At 60.1% G+C, this 18393-nt stretch overlaps 1 protein-coding gene across 2 annotated transcripts; it reads right to left on the reverse strand.

The window, feature by feature from the left end:
• Positions 1-687: 687 nt before the first annotated feature.
• On the reverse strand, positions 688-17954 carry METAP1 (methionyl aminopeptidase 1). 2 transcript variants are annotated; one of them, XM_016194950.2, is made up of 11 exons: positions 17573-17954; positions 11903-11954; positions 10092-10201; positions 8486-8546; positions 7741-7832; positions 6452-6535; positions 6146-6284; positions 4654-4785; positions 4051-4194; positions 3417-3482; positions 688-1805 (listed from the first exon to the last, which is right to left on the reverse strand). In XM_016194950.2, the coding sequence occupies exons 1-11, from the start codon at positions 17684-17686 to the stop codon at positions 1642-1644; spliced, it is 1158 nt and encodes a 385-aa protein (XP_016050436.1). In that variant the 5' UTR covers positions 17687-17954; the 3' UTR covers positions 688-1641. The 2 variants fall into 2 exon arrangements, with proteins under 2 accessions (XP_016050436.1, XP_016050435.1); XM_016194949.2 differs by having other exon boundaries at positions 10092-10204; positions 17573-17951.
• Positions 17955-18393: the final 439 nt, after the last annotated feature.

The raw sequence follows: 18393 nt of genomic DNA on the forward strand, positions 1-18393 counted from the left end.
GTGGGATGTGACACCCAGGTGGCAACACGCCAGCTACGAGTCCACCAGCTCTGTTCTGCAGCTGTTTGTGGGAGTCCCCAGATAACCTGGATTCTGCAAGGGCACTCCCACGAGAAGAGGAAGGTTCTGGGGAGCACACTGGAATGGGGCGTCCCCAGGAGCCGCTCACTCCGCAGGCGGGATGGCCCTGGGCCACTTGTAAACAGCACGGTTACTTCAGCACAGAAAACTCTCGACTTTCCTGCAAATTCACAACATGCAAAACTGAAACAAGTGCACCGTGAAAAGGGGACAGCTTCTGGTCTCTTGAGGCTGCGCAGGGTCAGCAGAGAGCATTGTGCTTTTTCCTTCTCACACCCAGCAGAAGAGTCCTGAGGTGCAGGCATGTGGCTGAGGCGAGACACCCCCCCCCTTCCTGCTAATCCAGATGGGGAAGCAGGGCCTAGGGGGGAGGTCCTGGGGGGCTCCTGGCTAAGCTGAGGCCAGAATGTCCCCCTCTTGTTCTAGTTCCAAGGGGGTGGAGGGCTGGCAGAAGGCAGGGAGAGGAAAGCTAAGGGACCGGTTCCGAGGAGCTGGCAGGACATGGGGCCGGCGCCCTGCCCTACACCTCGGTCTCCCTCATCAGTCAGAGCCGGGCATGTGGCCCGGGAAGAGCAGCCCTGGAGTTGCACCGGAGACAGAGACCGCTCAACTGACCAGAGTTTATTTCAGGTTATGAGATCAGCCACCACCCTGAAAGCCCAGACAAACGCAGCAGAGGCCCCGTGGCCGGCCGGCCAGACCTCTGACACCCTCGAGCCCCGACACAACAGCCCAAGGAAAAATACCACTCGCACCCAAACGCTACGCTAGACCCAGCGCGTCACTAGATTAGAAAACACCCCAGTTCTTTAAAGCAGTGAAGGTCAGAGGCACTAGAGCTTGCCTAGCACTGGGGACGAGGTCTGCTACCTGCTCTGGGTGCCTCACAGACCCGGGGCGGCAGGCAGCACGTCAGCAGCTCCCCGTGGTCAGCAAGGTGTGGATGTGCCCTGTGCCTTGGAGCAGGTGTGCTGAACCTGCGGCCTCACACCAGAGCCTCTGCTGCCTTGGGCGTCCAAGCTGGGAAGACCCAGGAGGGTCCAGGGTCGCACCCTGCAGGCTCCCGCCCCGTCCCGGGGTGGCTTGGGGGTCTCACTGGCCTGCGGCACCCGGAAGGCTAGTGGCGTTTCTGCTGAGGACGTGCCGTCTCGCCCACCGACACCTGTGGGGGCAGGCGCCTCTCGGGGAAAGGGAGCAGGGTGGCGTCGGCGAGGGGCAGGGCCACGGGCCACTTATGGCAAAACCAACCATAAGTGGCCACGGTGCGCTCTGACCGTCCCAGGTGCGTCTCCAGGAGGGCCCCAGAGCACACGGCTGAGACCTGTGAAGGTAAAGCTGGCGGCAGCCACTGCCCAAGTCCCAGAGACGCATGGCTCCAGCTGCCGCGGGAGAAGCAGCAGGAAGCAGGTGGGGCCAGAGGGTGCCGGGCGGGCACAGGGCGCAGGCGGGCATGCCCGGCTCTCGGCTGTGCACACAAGGCCACTTGTGGAAGCCGCGGGGCAAGGCAAGGCGTCCCCGTTGGGCACTCACACCTGCTCTCGACTGCAGGAGGGCGCGGGCTCAGAGTTGCGCCATGAAGTGGGGCCGCCCGCCGTCCGGCCGCCGCGTCAAGACCTCACAGCCGGTGTCCGTGACCAGCAGCGTGTGCTCAAACTGCGCCGACCGCTTGCCGTCCCTGGTCACTGCCGTCCAGCCGTCTGGCCAGGTCTCATCCTGCCACCCACCTGGAACAGACAGAGACCTCGGGGTAGCATGGCAGCGCACGGAGCCCGATGCACTCGTCCACAGCCCGGGCTCAAGTCTGCCCCTCCTGACGGGAGGCTCCCCCTCTCCCTGACTGGCCGGGGGGCTCCAGAGATGTCCAAAGGACAGACAGGCCTCTGAGCTCGGTCCCCGGCTCCTCGGGGCAGCACACCGTGTGTGCCTCATGGAGGATACGCTGACACCTGCTCAGAACCCCTGGCTCCCCGCGGCCTTAGCACCCCCACACCCTGGGTTCCCCACGTTCTGCATCAGGACAGCCCCTGCAGAGGGAAGGAACCAGGTCTCGTTGCAGGAAGCAGCTGAGACCTGTTAGCACAGGGCCGTGACTTGGCCACGCGGACGGAGAAGGCAGCTCCCTGAACCGGCCTGCACAGAAACAGCTGACCCTTGACGTCCATGATGGTGTTCAATCCCCAACACCCAGAGATTTAGTCAGAAGCACGAGGGCACGCAGCGTTTCGGGGGCTCAGCGTGCTTGGGTCCTGACCATCACACCCATGTGGCAGCCCAGGTAGGACGGTGCACAGAGACCACAGCCCGGGCCAGGAGAAAGACACAGACCCGTGGGGGGGGGGGGGGATGGAAAACAGAGGGAGGAGAAGGCTGGGGTGGCACTGACACCAAGCGACACCTGCATCTGGACAGACTTCCTCTCTGGTCAGGGCTCAAAGTCGTGCAGCAGTCTCCACTGGGAGGGGTCAGGCCTCGCAGTCTTACGCAGACCACATGCAGCAACCCCCTGCCCCTGCCCTCACTTGCTGAGCCTTGGGGTCAGCCAACGCTTCTCTGGTTTTCCCGGATCGGACACTGGGGCACCTCAGAGACACCCTGAGCAGAGCACCGGCGGATGGCCCCCAGGAAGCTGCTCTGCGCTGAGCTCCATGCACGGGTGGCTGTGCCTGTGCTGCACCCGGGTGCCCCACAGATGGTGCCACCACAGTGTGGGCATGGCTGCCAGCCAGGCTTTCTGGGCCAGCCATCAACATGTCTGCTACATGTCTGCTGTTTATTTATTATGCGTGTGTGGGGCCCGAGCAGAAGCTGTGAGGTCAGGCAGTCCAAAGCCATCATCGAGCTAAAGCTACAGCCACTTAAGGAAGCTCAGACACACCCAGAACTGTCTCTCCCTCCCACATGGGAACACGCTCCAGAAACCTGACGGGCCTGTATCTAACTCAACTCTTCTCTGGGTCAAAGCTTCTCAGGCGGAAGGAGAGAAAGACAGACACAGGAAGGGAGAGGGAAGATGCCAGCATCTCCCCAGATCAGTCACGACTCCGCGGGGCTGGGGCCTGGAAAGGACTGCGGTGACTAGGTAGCAGCGGAAGGAGACGGCAGTCCCCACTCCAGGGACTCGGGGAGAAACCAGCTGACACGGGGGCGTGACATCCTCCACGGCGGGGCATGGGAATGGGAGCTCCCAACTAACACGGGAGGCCACGGAGCCAGCCTGCGGGACTGGGAGTGTGAGCAGAACAGCTCGGCCCTCAGGGAGCAGTGGCCTGGTCTCCAGGTGGGAAGCGGGGCTCCTGCCCGCCCCGTAGCCCCCCCCCCAACCGTATCCTCCTCACCTTCACAGATCATGGGCTCGATGGTGAACACGTGGCCTGCCTTCATCACACCAACAGCTTTGTTTTCTGAAAGGAGAGACACGACCGTGACTAGACAGAAACCAGGAGACTCCTGCTGATGCGAGCACAGGAGACGCCCCCAGTCAGACCCCACTGAAATCAGGCAGGGGAAGCAGCATACTGCCAGGCAGGCAGGCAGGCAGTTTCCTTACTCCCATGACAGGAAAAGCGCCATTTCCTGCTCAGCAGAATCAGACTGCAGCCACGGGAACAAGAGGTTTCCTCCAGGTGGCAGGGCAGCCATGCAGGGACCCCACTGCCTCCCCGCCTCCCGTGTCCAGGGGACGTGGAGCTGGGTGGAGCGGAGAGTTCCCGCCCCATGAGGGAACAGAACCGCTCCCAGCAGCAGTGTCCTGGTGGGCACGTCCAGGGACGACACCCTTGCCCATGAGGACATGGCCTGGACAGCTCCTCTCAGCCGCTCCTGGCAGAGCTCTGGCCCGGCACCCTGCACATAGACATGGGAGGCCCAGGCTGACTGAGGGCAGTGTCCACCCACCCCACAGTGACCAGACGCATGTTCGGGGCAGCTGAGAACCACCGGGAGAGACGCTGGCCACGTGGGCACACTCACTGGCGTAGTGAGGCACGTTGGGCGCCGTGTGGAAGAGCTTGTGGATGCCGTGCCCACAGTAGCTCCGGACGACAGAGAAGCCACTGGCCTGTGCGTGCTTCTGAATGATGGTGCCCAGCTCCCTGTATCGGACGCCGGGCTTCACTGCAGGAGGGGCGGAGTGGGCGATGCTGACGCTGCACAGAGCACCCCACTAGCCAGCACCAGCCAAGCTCAGGGCCCCAGACAGGAAGCACCCAGCTCCCCGAGCCCATGGCGGCCTCGAAGGGGTCCCAGCAGAGTGTAGAGGAGGGACCTGCCAGCTTCCTGCTATGCCATGAGCAGCCAACCCACTGATAAGCCAGACAGGAGGGCTCTCCAACCCTGGCTCCTACTCAGCCTGATCCCACCTGGGGTCCAGGGACCAGGCCCACCCCATCCCTACCCCACCCGGGGCCCAGAGACCACCCCCACTCCATCCCTAGCCCACACAGGGTCCAGGCCCACCCCACCCCTACCCCACCCGGGGCCCAGGCCCACCCCACCCCACCCCACCCCACCCCTGCAGCCCAGGGTCCCTGGGTGCCCACACCCTCACCCACCCAACCCCGGCCTGACAGCGACCTGCGTCAACGGCCTGCATCAGGCACTCGTACGTGGTCTGCACCAGCCTCCGTGCCCCCTCATCCACGTCTCCCACGAAGAAGGTCTCGTTCAGGTCTCCATGGTAACCGTTGCGGTAGAGGGTGATGTCCACTGCAAGGGGAGGACGGTGAGTCCTGTGGCCGCGTCCACCATACAAATCCTCCCTTGCAGCAGTAGGCGGCCGCAGAGCTCGGCGACCCTCCGGCTTCACCCCGCCCCGCCCCGCCCCGTGTGCACCCTGGGCCCACCCGCATCCCCGGCCACAGGCCAGCTGTGCCCAGGCGCCCGCACACCGTGAGCAAGGCCACGGGAGAGCCTGGCACTAAGGACACAGCTAGCACTGCTCCTCCTCTGTCCTGACCAGCCGGGTGACACCGGGACACCCCCTCTGTGGCAGCTCGAGCACCGGCACCTCGAGGCCCAAGAGCTGGGTGCTGGGCCCACAGCAGGGGTCCTGGGGCGCACAGCCGGGGGGGCATACTCGGCCTCCGTCACGCTGCGACTGGACGGCTCTGGGGCCCACGGCCGGGGGGGGGGGAGCACACTCGGCCTCCGTCACGCTGCGACTGGACGGCTCTGGGGCGCACGGCCGGGGCACGCTCGGGCCCTCTGTCACACTGCAACTGGACGGCTCTGGGGTGCACGGCCGGGGCACGCTCGGGCTCCGTCACGCTGCGACTGGACGGCTCTGGGGCCCACGGCCGGCGCACGCTCGGGCCTCCGTCACGCTGCGACTGGACGGGTCCTGGGGCCCACGGCCGGGGGCACGCTCGGGCCCTCCATCACGCTGCGACTGGACGGCTCTCAGGCGCAAACCCCAAAGAACCCGCCTGGAAGGCCCCAGGCTGAGGGTGGCAGGCCGCAGTCCCGGGTGCCAGCAAACTCAGGGAGCAGCCGGGCACATGCTCACACCCTACAGAGCTGTGACGCCCTGAGAGCCGCCGCTGACCACCGCAGCTCGCCTGGCCCTTGCTCTGCCACCTGACACCTGAGCTGTGCATTTGCTCTGCCCCACACCCAGGCTCAAGCCTGGCTCTTGCCGCTGGGGAAGGCGTCAGGGCTGTGGTGGTCCTCCCCTCAGCAGAGCCCTGTGGGGTGCCACGCCCAGTGCCAGCACCCACTCGGCCGTGCCAGCCAGGCACCTGCAGACTACACAGGGTGCCCCGTGTAGTCTCTGTGGGGTGTGGGGTGGCACGCCCAGCGTCAGCACCCTCACCGGCCAGATGCCTGCACTGAGGACGGTGTGTCCTGGGTGTCCCGACTGGTCTCTACCCAGCACCAGGGACTCCTGCTTATCTGCAAGGAGCCTGACCAGCTCTCTCCAGGCTGCTGGGTTGCTAAGTGGCAAGAACACCCCGTTGCACATGGCCCAGCTGCTTCCTGCCACCACCGCTCACCCGTTCACCTACAGGGACTGCCCCTCGTGCCCCTACCCCCAAGTCCCAGCGGCTCTGAGCAGTGCCTCCTTTACCATTCACTATGTCCCCATCCTGCAGGGGCCTCCGGTCTGGAATCCCGTGGCAGATGACCTCATTCACGGAAGTGCAGCACGACTTTGGGAAATTATAATAATTCAGGGGAGAAGGGTAGCAGTTTCTTGCAATGCATGCCTAAAATACACCAAAACAGAGAAAGTGTCGGGACTCCCAAAGGAGACGGCCTGGTGACACGTGCAGGGAGTGAGCGCAGCCGTGCCGGGACACTAGGGCTTGTGCCAGCACATGCAAAGCGGCGAGCTCCCGGGCCGGGGCGCCCCATGGACGCAGCGAGGTCTCACCAAGTGCACTGTGTGGTCGATCTCCTCAGTGGTCACTCCGGGCTTGACCATCCCAGCGGCGATGTCCAGGACTTCTCTGGCCAGCTGTGAGAGAGACAGGGCGCTCCAGAGGGGAGAGCAGGACACTCTCTCTGACGCTGGCTGGGGTCTCAGCACTGCCACCACCAACGTCCACCTCAGATCACTCGCAACTAACTCCCTGATGAGCACTTGAGTCTACCAGCTGCAGTGAGCGGAGCTGCCTTGCCCAGCCAGACACCTGACAGCACCTGAGTCTACCAGCTGCAGCGAGCGGAGCTGCCTCGCCAGCCAGACACCTGACAGCACCTGAGTCTACCAGCTGCAGTGAGCGGAGCTGCCTCGCCAGCCAGACACCTGACAGCACCTGAGTCTGCCAGCTGCAGTGAGCGGAGCTGCCTTGCCCAGCCAGACACCTGACAGCACCTGAGTCTGCCAGCTGTAGTGAGCGGAGCTGCCTCGCCAGCCAGACACCTGACAGCACCTGAGTCTGCCAGCTGCAGTGAGCAGACCTGCCTTGCCAGCCAGACACCTGACAGCACCTGAGTCTACCAGCTGCAGTGAGCAGAGCTGCCTCGCCAGCCAGACACCTGCTGGAGTGCCAAGGAGCAAACTGGCGGGAGCTGGGTCAGCTCAGACCTTCACTGTGAGCGGGGAGGGACTACACAAACCCACGACTCTCTCCTCAGAAAACCACAAATGTGATTTCACTGAAAAAGCAGCAGCCACTGCTACCAGGCTTGACAGGAAGCTTGAGTTCAGACAAACAGCGCAAACTTAAAATGATGGACACCCCCCCACACAAACACACATACACACAATATCAAACACACATAGACTCTCACACACACTCAATCAAAGCAGCAGACATCACCTCAACAGAGACCACCCTCAAACATGAGACCTTGTCAGTGGCGCACACGTGTGTGCGCAAGTGCGCGCGCACACACACACACACACACACACACACAGGCTGGGTGGTGACACCTCTGGTTCACACACATTAAACAGTGAGCAAGGACCTGGGTCAAGCCCTCGGTCCCCAACTGCAGTGGGGGAAGCTTCATAAGCAGTGAAGCAGGTCTCTCGGTCTCTCTCTCTCTCTCTCTACTTCCCCCTCAATTTCGGTCTCTATCCAAAATAAAAGATTTTACCTAAACACACACACACACACACACACACACACACGCACACACCCCTCACTCACTCCAGTGAAATACAAAGGGGGCTGGAACTGGAGTCACTCCCCAGGTCCCTTCCAGGGAACTCACCCGACACACGAGCCTCATCCCTTCTATGTCGTCAGAGGAGAGCAGCTTGATCTGGGAAGTCCCTTTGAGCGCCTGCTCAGATTCAGACATGCCTAAAGTACAGAGCAGGTAGGGAAGCCCGGTGAGCAGGGAGGATACTGTGGCTACAAGGACCAGTGAGTCAGTGACTGAGGGACAGCCACGTCTGGGTGAGTCCCGGGCAGAATGAAAAAACAAATGTTTATTTATGGGAGTTGTACTGTTATGTGGAAAACAGAAGTATTATGTATGTACAAACTATTGCATTCACTGTCGACTGTAAAACACTAATCCCCAATAAAGACATTTCAAAGAAACAAAAACAAATGTCTGTAATGTGAAAGGGAAGGCCTGCTCAACAGAGTGAAGCTGAACTGTGAGCATGGAGCTCCACGGCGCCAGAGGCCAGTGGCCAGGGAGCCCCCCAGGGTTATCACTGGGGCGTGGGACTCCCACGATGAACCCACCACTCCTGGAGGTAATTTTCTCCCCCATTCTTTTTCTGGATGGAGACAGAGAGAAGTTCAGAGGAAATGGGGAAGACAGAGGGAGAGAGACACCTGCAGTCCTGCTCCTGGTCATGAAATTTCCCCTGCAGGCGAGGGCTGGGACCTGAACCCAGGCCATTATGCATGTGTGCTCTCCTGGCACCACCGCCCGGCCCCACGATGAATCGCTTCTTCCTGCCGCACCAGTGCTCCAACGGGGGCCCGGCCTGGGAACTCACCTAGAGGATGGTCTGCGTAGTCAGGCCTCTGAATGTAGCTGGGTACAGGCCTCGTGGGCATCTGGAAACGAGGGGGTTAATTAAAATGTGGATATGAGGGAGTCGGGCGGTAGTGCAGCGGGTTAAGCGCAGGTGGCGCCAAGCGCAAGGACTGGCATAAAGATCCCGGTTCGAGCCCCCGGCTCCCGACCTATAGGGGAGTCACTTCACAGGCACTGAAGCCTGTCTGCAGGTGTCTGTCTTTCTCTCCCCCTCCTCTCTCCACTTCTCTGTCCTATCCAACAATATCGATAACAACGATAATAATAACAAAAATAAAACAAGGGCAACAAAAGGGAATAAATATATATATTTTTTAAATGTGCATGTGAAAGGGCCTTTCATCACTGAAATGTATTAACAAGAAACACAGCCGAGGGGAGCGCGAGATCAATGTCTAGAACAAGCTCTAGGACACCCAGCCGCCCCATCGTTCCACGAGGACGGAGTGCCAACTCCAGAAGCAGGACGGCCCAGGCCCGGCTTTCAGACCAACAGCAGCCGGAAAGCCACAGCCCCAAGGAGACGCAGGGCAGTGGCCCCGGGCATGTCTCTGGAGGGTGGAGGGGAGAGGAGCCCTGCACAAGGGCCAGTTCTTTGCTTAACTAGAGTCACTGGGGGGCAGGAGCACAGCTGGGCTGCACATATTCCACCTGCTGAGCTATCACTTCTGTGGTCTTAAAAAGTATTTTATTTATTTTGTTTTCTGAGAGAGACGCAGAGAGAGAAAGACACAGAGAGAAACACCAGGGCCCTCATCAGCTCTGGCTTACAGTGGTGTGGGGGGATTGAACCTGGGATTTTGGAGCCTCAGGCATTAGAGTCTCTTTGCATAACCACTATGCTATCTACCCCTGTCCCCGCCTACATGTTTTTTTAAGGCTTTGTTTTTTGTTTTAAATTTTATTTATCGGATAGAGACAGAAAAATCGAGAGGGTAGGGAGATGGGAGACAGACACTTGCAGCTCTGCTTCACCCCCCCGTGAGGCTCCCCCGCAGGGGAGGAGTGGGGCAGGAAGCCAGGTTCCTCATGCACTGTAGCACGTGCAGCCAACACAACCTGGTGAACCACCACCCTGCCTCTCCTCACTCAGATTTTAGGTCAAACATGCGTCCCTTTCACGAGAAGAAAAGGGCCACAAGACAGAATTTAAACACCCGAGGACGGCAAGACAAGCTAAGAGCACGCAGAAGGTTAGGGGGTAAGGAGTGCCTCATCTTGGAAAGGTAGAAACAGACTAGCCTAGAAAAAGGGACAGGAACAGACCAGAGCAGAGGCAGCTGCCCTGACATGCTGGCCACTGCCACCCACCCTGTCTCTCACTGAACGGCAAAGCTGTCTACCCCCGCCCCTCTATAACCTTCTCAAGAAAACACCACAAAAATCATCCAGGAACTAGCGTGCAAATTTTTTGGTTTGTTTTCCTCAGAGCCCTGTTCAGCTCTGGCTGATGGTAGTCCCAGGGGTTGAACCCGGGGCCTCAGAGCCTCGGAGAGGAGAGTTCTGTACAGAACCATAGTGCTGTCTCCCCAACCCTGGGGTCCTGCTGCTGCATCCCGACTCACCAGTGGATAGTGGGGCCGGAGCTTGCCTGTGTAGCGGTACCCGGCCCAGGGGTCGGTGTTCACGTCACCTTCCACGGTCCAGGAGGGCACATCCTGCTTGGCCTTGTCATCTTCTGGCAGGAGAGAGAAGACATGAACATGGGGCAGCACAGAGCAGCCTGGTCCCCGAGGCCCTGCCAGCCTCACCCACCACCTCCAGGAGAACCCCGAGTGGGGAGAAGGGCCCCTCAGCCAGGGCTCTGCACAATGCTGGTGAGGATGGCCAGACAACTCCTTTTCTAAGGGGACACGGGTCAGTCTGCAGGATGCCTGCTCTGTAGCACAAAACCTGCACCCAGGAAGCCTCTGGCGAGAAGGTACACAGGCCCAGAGCACCATATCCACTCAGGAAGAGAGGCTGGACAGGCCCAGGAATCCTCAAGAGTACCTTGAGCAGCCCTAGCTGTCCAGGGACGGTCTGCGCACAACTCAGCTAGTCTCTGACCTTGTTGGTGCAAACACTGTCCCATGGCCCTGCTGTCTCAGAATCCTACAGTGGAGAAGTCTCAGCATCAAGGAACCAGGTGTAGGGTGTGTGTGTGTGTGTATGTGTGCGCGTATGTGCACAGGCTGGGTCATCGCCCCCCGCACTGGCTGCACCTGGGCCTGCACCATGGAAGTCCCCTGGCTCGCACCCAATCAGTCCTGCTCCCCTCAGCACCTGGGGCACCTTCCTAGAGATGCTGCCCACTGCCCTTCACTCTCCTGGACGGGCGGGCAGTGGCTGGGGCCTGGCAGAGGATGTCCTGGGAGGGAATATGGGGCAATGGCAGGTGCTTATAAAATGAACAGCCAGCAAATAATAATAAAAAATGTAGGCGCTGGCACACTGGGTTGAGAGCACACACTAGAGCCTCTGGGACGCCGGGGGGAGCTTCACGCACAGGGCTGCAGGGGTCTTTCCTCCCCTCTTCCTCCCCCTTCCCTCTCAACCTGTCTCCATCCAAAATGAAGGCAGCACGGCCATGGAGCCCTAAGTGTCCCAACACGAGGCCCCAAGTTCAATTCCCAGCTCCGCCTCTGCCAGTGCTCTGGCCTCCCTCCCCCTTTCTTGTGAACAGAATAACCAAAACTAAGTCCGAAAGGAGCGCCAGCACCTAAGAGCCTAGAACACCAAGGGACATGTGGGAGATGGCTGAAGGTGGGCAGAGAGCAGGGGTCAGGAGAGAGGACAGGGCTGCTCAGAGCCCTAAGTTCTGGACCGAGTCGGGCTGGACAGGAGCGCCCGGCACATAAAGGAGCCCCGTGAGCCAGCACCCAAGTCGCCTCCCACACCCCACGTGGACACTCAGAAACCACAAGGGAAGGACAGACAGACAGGGATAAAGAGACACCTGTAGCCCCACCCCACCACTTGTGAGCCTCCCCTTGTGGGTGGGACTGGGCGCTTCTGTGTGTGCGTGTACACTCCGCCAGGTGCACTGCCACGCGGCTGTGCGTGACTCAGCCGCAGTCAGAAGCCAGCGTCTGTGTGAGCACTGCTTTGTGATGGGCCCTACCAACGTGGACACGGGAGCAAAGCTGTCGTTTCCACTGTCGCTTTGGACACAACAGGCGATCAGACACAAAGAAAAGTGAGAGTGGAAGGGGCGGGGGGCTCAGGCACGGGGGAGCCCTACCGCAGCCTGTCCCGTTGCTGTCGCCACTGTGACCCAGGAGGGCGAAGAGCCCACCCGTCGGTCTCAGGGCGCAGAGGAAGACAGGACGCGAGGCGGCGCCCGAGGGAAGGGGCTCGTCTGTCTTCCACACCGGGCCCAGGCAGCATCACTTACTTGCTTTCTTATGCAGCAACTTGTGAGTAGCCCAACTTCCTTTGAAACATTCCTGCAAGGACACGATGAAGGTCAGTGTGAGGCATCACTGGGAAATGGCACAAGGGACAGTGTTCATGCAGCAGCTTCTGGAAGCCTCCTGACAGAAACCAAAACCAGCGGTGCCGTACCATTTACAGCACGAGAAATGATGGCACCCCTGACCCCCGCACAAAGCTCAATCCAACATGAAGCCTAGACTTGAGCGACTGTCTCAGTAAGGAGAGACCGGAGCTACTGCCGAGCTGATTTTTTAAAAAAGATTTTCTTTATTCATGAGAAAGACGGGAAGAGAGAGAGAAAGAACCCGAAGTCACTCTGGCACATGTGCTGCCGCAGATCGAACTCAGGGCCTCGTGCTCGAGAGTCCAGTGCTTCATCCACTGCGCCACCTCGCGGACCACTTGTTTGATTTTTTTAACCAGAGCACTACTCAACTCTAGCTTGTGATGGTGTGGGGGATTGAACCTAGGCCTCTGGAGCCTCAGGTATGACAATCTCTTTGCATAACCATTATGCCCCTTGAGTTTATTTTTACTGCCAGAAGGCAGGATTATTGCTGGGGCTTGGTGCTAGCTCAAAAAGCCCAGTACTCATGGTGGTCCTATTTTTCTTCTTTCTTTCTTTCTTTCTTTCTTTCTTTCTTTCTTTCTCTGTCTGATCTTTTTGTTTACTGATAGACAGACAGAAATTGAGGAGAGATGGAGATAGGCAGAGACACCTGCAGACCTGCTTCATCACTTGTGAAGCTTCCTCCCTGCAGGGGGGACCAGGGGCTTGAACCCGAGTCCTTGTGCCTGGTGATGTGTGTTCTACCAGGTGCAAGATCGACCAGGTCTCTGGGCTACTACTTTGAACAGCACTGGCAGTGACGCAAACCAAGTGCCATGCCGCTGTAGGTAGGCGCACTGGAGGACCAGTCATCACAGAGACGGGAGACGGGCAGCAGGCAGGGAGAGATCAGCCCGCAGAACACCCACTGCATCCGAGAGCCCAGAAAGGGCTAGTGCCTGGTGCCTCTGCCAGACCGGGGCAGTGCTCTGGTCTTTCTCCCTCCACAAGTCACTTAGTCAGTCAGTCTGTCTGTCTCTCTCTTTTTAAAGAATGGGCCTTGGCCCAGCAAACAAGAGGTCCTGAGTTGAGTTGCTTGTCCCTCTAGTGCATATGCCAGACTGATATCCTGGCTCTCTCTCCTTAACACATAAATACCCAGCCAGGCTTTTGAAGGATAGAAAACAGCACTTAGGAAGTCGGGCGGTAGTGCAGCGGGGCAAGCGCACGTGGCGCAAAGCATAAGGACCAGCATAAGGATTCCGGTTCAAGTCCCCTCTCCATTTCTCTGCCCTATCCAACAACAATATCAATAACAACAATAACTACAACAGTAAGACAAGGGCAACAAAGGGGAATAAATAAATATTTAAAAGCAGAAAACAGCACTAAAAAATAGCAAAGAAAAGAAGAACTTAAGATACAAGTACGGGGGTCGGGCGGTGGCACAGCAGGTTAAGCGCATGTGGCGCAAAGCGCAGGGACAGGCATAAGGATCCCGGTTGGAGCCCCCGGCTCCCCACCTGCAGGGGAGTCGCTTCACAGGCGGTGAAGCAGGTCTGCAGGTGTCTATCTTTCTCTCTCCCCTCTCTGTCTTCCCCTCCTCTCTCCATTTCTCTCTGTCCTGTCCAACAACGAACAACATCAACAATGGTAATAATGGTGGCCACAGTGAGGCGGGGGCAACAAAAGGGGGAAAAGGTGGCCTCCGGGAGCGGTGGATTCATGGTGCAGGCACCGAGCCCAGCAATAACCCTGGAGGGAAAAAAAAAAAGAGATACAAGTAGTGAAGTATGTGAAATAACAATAACAAAAAGCTACTAAAAAAAGAAATTATTTACTTTTATCAGATCACTGCTCCACTCTGGATTATGTGAGCAGAGATCAAATCTGGGACTTTGAAGCCTCAGAGATGAAAGTCTTTTTCCTTCCTTCCTTCCTTTATTCACTTATTGGATAGAGAGAGAAACTGAGACTCAAGGGTAAGATAGAGAAGGAGAAAGACAGAATCACCTGCAGCCCTGCTTTGCCACTTGAGAAGCTCCCCCATGCAGGTGGGGGCCGGGGCTCAAACCCTTGCACATGGTAACAGGTGTGCCACCACCCGGCTGCTAGCAGTGAAGCAGTGCTATTAGCAGATGTCTCTTTCTCTCTATTCCCCGCCTTCCATCTCAGGTTCTGTCCCTGTTCTATAAAAAAAGTAAAGTCTAGGGAGTCGGGTGCTAGTGCTGCGGGTTAAGCGCACGTGGCGCAAAGCACAAGGACCTGCGTAAGGATCCCGGTTCGAGCCCCCGGCTCCCCACCTGCAGGGGAGTCGCTTCACAGGCGGTGAAGCAGGTCTGCAGGTGTCTGTCTTTCTCTCCCCCTCTCTGTCTTCCTCTCCTCTCTCCATTTCTCTCTGTCCTATCCAACAACGACACCAACAGCAACAATAACTACAATTAAACAAAAAAGTAAAGTCTTGCCCAGCCATTACACTGTCCCAGAACAACCACTTTATTTTTGCCTCCAGGGTTATTGTTGGGGTTTGTCACGAATTCACTGCTCCTGGAGGCTATTTTTCCCCCTTTTGTTGCCCTTGTTTTATCATTGTTGTGGTTATTATTATCGTCTATTATTACTGATGTAGTTGTTGGATAGGACAGAGAAATGGAGAGAGATGGGGAAGACAGAGAGGGGGAGAGAAAGACAGACACCTGCAGACCTGCTTCACTGCCTGTTAAGCGACGCCCCTGCAGGTGAAAACCCGGGGGCTCGAACCGGGATCTTTACCCCGGTCTTTGTGCGTCGCGCCATGTGCACTTAACTTCCTGCGCTACCACCTGGCCCCCAGAACAGCCACTTTTAGATGTGGGTGACAGCTGAATCCAGGCCCACGTGCGTGTGTCACCCACTGAGCTGCCTCCCCAGGCCACTCCGGAGGAGGGCGGGAGCTCTGCCCACTGTCCACGATGCTCCCCCACAGAGCTGGGGCTCCAGCGCCAGGCTTCTGCACACAGGGGCTTCTCAGCCGCCTATGTCCCAGTCTGTTGACTCAGCCACGGACACCATGAGTCACAATGTTAAAACAATGATCGCAGACCCCACCCAGAAGTACTGAAGCCCCCCCCTCCCCCCGCCTCTCAACTACAGTCTGTCAGGACATCACGTCCCCTGCCGCCTACCCTGGGGTCCCAGCTGGGTGTTCTGGGGGCTAGGGGGCAGGGTGACGACAGGCTGCACCCCTGCTGGAGCAGGACCAGCAAAGTCCACCAGTGGGGGCTGTGCCAGACCTGGCGAGAGGCCAAGGGACGCTGCAGTTGGGCCATGAGGCCGGCTGCCAGCAGGGGGAGAAGGCGCCTGCCCTGCTGAGCTCCCCCACCCAGCGGCCAGCATCAGCGAGGCGGGGACCGTGGTGGCTATCAAGCTGTCACTGTGAGCACCAACTTTCTACGGAAAGCTGCCTCGGTGGTCCTGGGGGTGGCGCAGTGGATAAAGCATCGGACTCTCAAGCATGAGGTCCTGAGTTCAATCCCAGGCAGCACATGTACCAGAGTGATGCCTGGTTCTTTCTCTTTCCTCCCATGTTCCTCATTAATAAATAAATAAAATCTTAAAAAAAAAAAAGAAAGCTGCCTCAAAGCTACGCCGAAAAGCATCATGAATTATGAGTGAGTCACCATCTAGCAAGAATCAACAGGCACCCGTGAGAGCAAACCCCGAGGGGCCAGGAGGTTTCACAGAAGCCCGAGTGCCCGGGTGTAGTCTGTGCCGTCTCTCACCTCGCCCCCCAGCCCCTCTCCCTCCACCAGGAAAGAGGGTCACAGGGCCAAGCCCCAGGTTAAGCTGATGAATCAGGCAGCGAGCCAGGGGGTGGCCCCATGCATGGGTTCCGGGACCTGAGAGGGAGGCCTCACGTCTGATGCCCGGCATCCCGTGTGCCAGGGTGGTGCTCGCTCTAGTTCTCTCTGCCCACCATGTCACTTGTCAAGGTCTTTAAAAATCGAAAATAAACCAGTATGACACAGCTGAGAGAGAGACAGCTGCCTTCCGCTTGTGCACTGAGAACAGGAGGGCAGAGGCCGGCCTTGTTCTGTGCCCAGTGGGCGCGACTGCTGAGGCGAGGCCTGCGGTGCCCATCAGGAGGGGCTTGCGGCTGGCGACCACACACCTGTCTCCAGCCCTTACACAACTCCCCAGGCTCACCCAGCGCTGCAGTCCCACCGCAGCTCCCCTGTGGGTGCCCCCCGCCGCCGGAGCCACGGCGGCGCTGCCTGCCCGCCAGCTCTTCCTCGGGTGACGGGCTTCTGTGCGGAGCACGGTTTACCTCTGGGGAGGCAGCCAGCCACAAGCTGCACTTTCTGCAGACAGCAGAGGGGCTGGGCCCACTCCCCTTGAGGCCCCGCTACGCCCACTGTGCCCAAGGCTGGGCGCCGCGTCACCTAGCCACACAGCTGCAGTGAGGGTGGCTTCTGCAGCTGGCACCTGACCCAGCCCACCGGCTCCTCTACACGTGGGCAGGACACCTCACAGCAGCCAGAGGCCTGTCATCTGCAGCGATGCCCCTGGGAGACACACAGCACAGCCCTCCCGGCCAGGGCCGGACCCGGACGACCTGACCCCAAAACCCACCCGATGCGGGACGCCCTCCTGATGCGGGGACCTCCCGATGCGGGGAAACTCCTGATGCGGGGACCCTCCTGATGCGGGACCCTCCTGATGCGGGGCCCCTCCTCCTGATGCGGGGACCCTCCTGATGCGGAGACCCCTCCTGATGCGGGGACCCTCCTCCTGATGCGGGGACCCCCCTTCTGATGCGGGGACCCTCCTCCTGATGCGGGGACCCTCCTGATGCGGGACCCCCTCCTGATGCGGGGACCCTCCTGATGTGGGACCCCTCCCCCGATGCGGGGACCCTCCTGATGCGGGACCCCCTCCTGATGCGGGACCCCCTCCTGATGCGGGGACCCTCCTGATGCGGGGACCCTCCTGATGCGGGACCCCCTCCTGATGCGTGACCCCTCCTGATGCGTGACCCCTCCCGATGCGGGACCCTCCCGATGCGGGACCCCTCCTGATGCGGGGACCCTCCCGATGCGGGACCCCTCCCGATGCGGGGACCCCCCTCCCGATGCGGGGACCCCCCTCCTGATGCGGGACCCTCCTGATGCGGGACCCCCTCCTGATGCGGGACCCCCTCCTGACGCGGGGACCCTCCTGATGCGGGACCCTCCCGATGCGGGGACCCCCCTCCCGATGCGGGGACCCCCCTCCTGATGCGGGACCCACCCGATGCGGGACCCTCCTGATGCGGGACCCCCTCCTGATGCGGGACCCCTCCTGATGCGGGGACCCTCCTGATGCGGGGAACCCCCTCCTGATGCGGGGACCCCCCTCCTGATGCAGGGACCCCCCTCCTGATGCGGGGACCCCCCTCCTGATGCGGGGACCCCTCCCGCCCGGGATCCCCGGGGGAGCCCCGCCCGCCCACCTGCCCGCCCGTCTGGGGAGCGCGGCCGAGCCCGGCGTAGGACACGGAGCCCCTCGCAGGGGCGGCGAGGGAGGGACGGAAGGAGGGAGGCGCCGGCGGCGGTGGCCGACCTGCGAGCAGAAGTAGGAGCCCTGGATGCCCAGCTTGATGCACGTCGGGCACTGCAGCTTGGCCTCGCGGCTGCAGCCCGCAGTCTCACACACCCGAGTCTCCACGGCCGCCATGCTGCTGTGGGCGGGACATCCGGAGAGGAACTTCCGGGAGGGCCGTGCTCGGAGGACGAGACTTCCGGGGGGAGGAATTAAGAGGGCGGGACTTCCGGAAGAGTAGTGCTCAGCGGATAGGACTTCCGGAAAAGGAGAGCGCAGAGGTCGGGACTTCCGGGAGCGGACTGTGAAGGGCGGGGCTACTGGGAAGGCCTCGCCTCGCCTCGCCTCGCAAGGGCCGGCTCACTGCGGGGCGGGCGGAGCAGGGATCGGACCAGACCGGCGGAGAAATCCCTGGTCCCCCCAACCCATGCATGAACAATGGGCGCTCGCACGTGCCCCGTGCACGCCTCTCGCGGCTGCGTGCGCAGTTTTAGCCCCGCCCCGCGTCCTACGCCCCCTCACAACCCGCCGGGGCCACGCCCCCTCACAATCCCGCGCTGAGTGCGCGCGCAGCCGACGCCGAAGCTCCGCCCACAGACCCGCTTTTCCCGCCCACGTATGCGCGCGCAGCCCGACGATTCAGCCCCGCCCACAGGCCCACCCCGCGAGCAGGGCAGTCATTCTGTATTTGCATATATGCAAATGTACCACGTAATCTAACCACATCTGCCTGTTGGCTGACAAAATACTTGGTTCTCACAAGATTGACGTTGCTTAGCAAGGTGACCCATCACCTCCCACTCACCCCATCACCTCCACCAGGACGCCTACTCACCCCATCA

Source organism: Erinaceus europaeus, chromosome 2 (assembly GCF_950295315.1).
Source record: "Erinaceus europaeus chromosome 2, mEriEur2.1, whole genome shotgun sequence".
Lineage (NCBI taxonomy): Eukaryota > Metazoa > Chordata > Mammalia > Eulipotyphla > Erinaceidae > Erinaceus > Erinaceus europaeus.

Bases quoted from the DNA above. Each gene is read 5' to 3' on its own strand.
- METAP1 (XM_016194949.2), bottom strand. From the start codon at position 17,686: ATGGCGGCCGTGGAGACTCGGGTGTGTGAGACTGCGGGCTGCAGCCGC. The intron at 11,955-17,572 runs GTCGGCCACCGC...GTGTCCTTGCAG, and splicing joins GCTCCTACTTCTGCTCGCAG to GAATGTTTCAAAGGAAGTTG. The intron at 6,285-6,451 runs GTGAGACCTCGC...GGTGTATTTTAG, and splicing joins TCGACCACACAGTGCACTTG to GCATGCATTGCAAGAAACTG.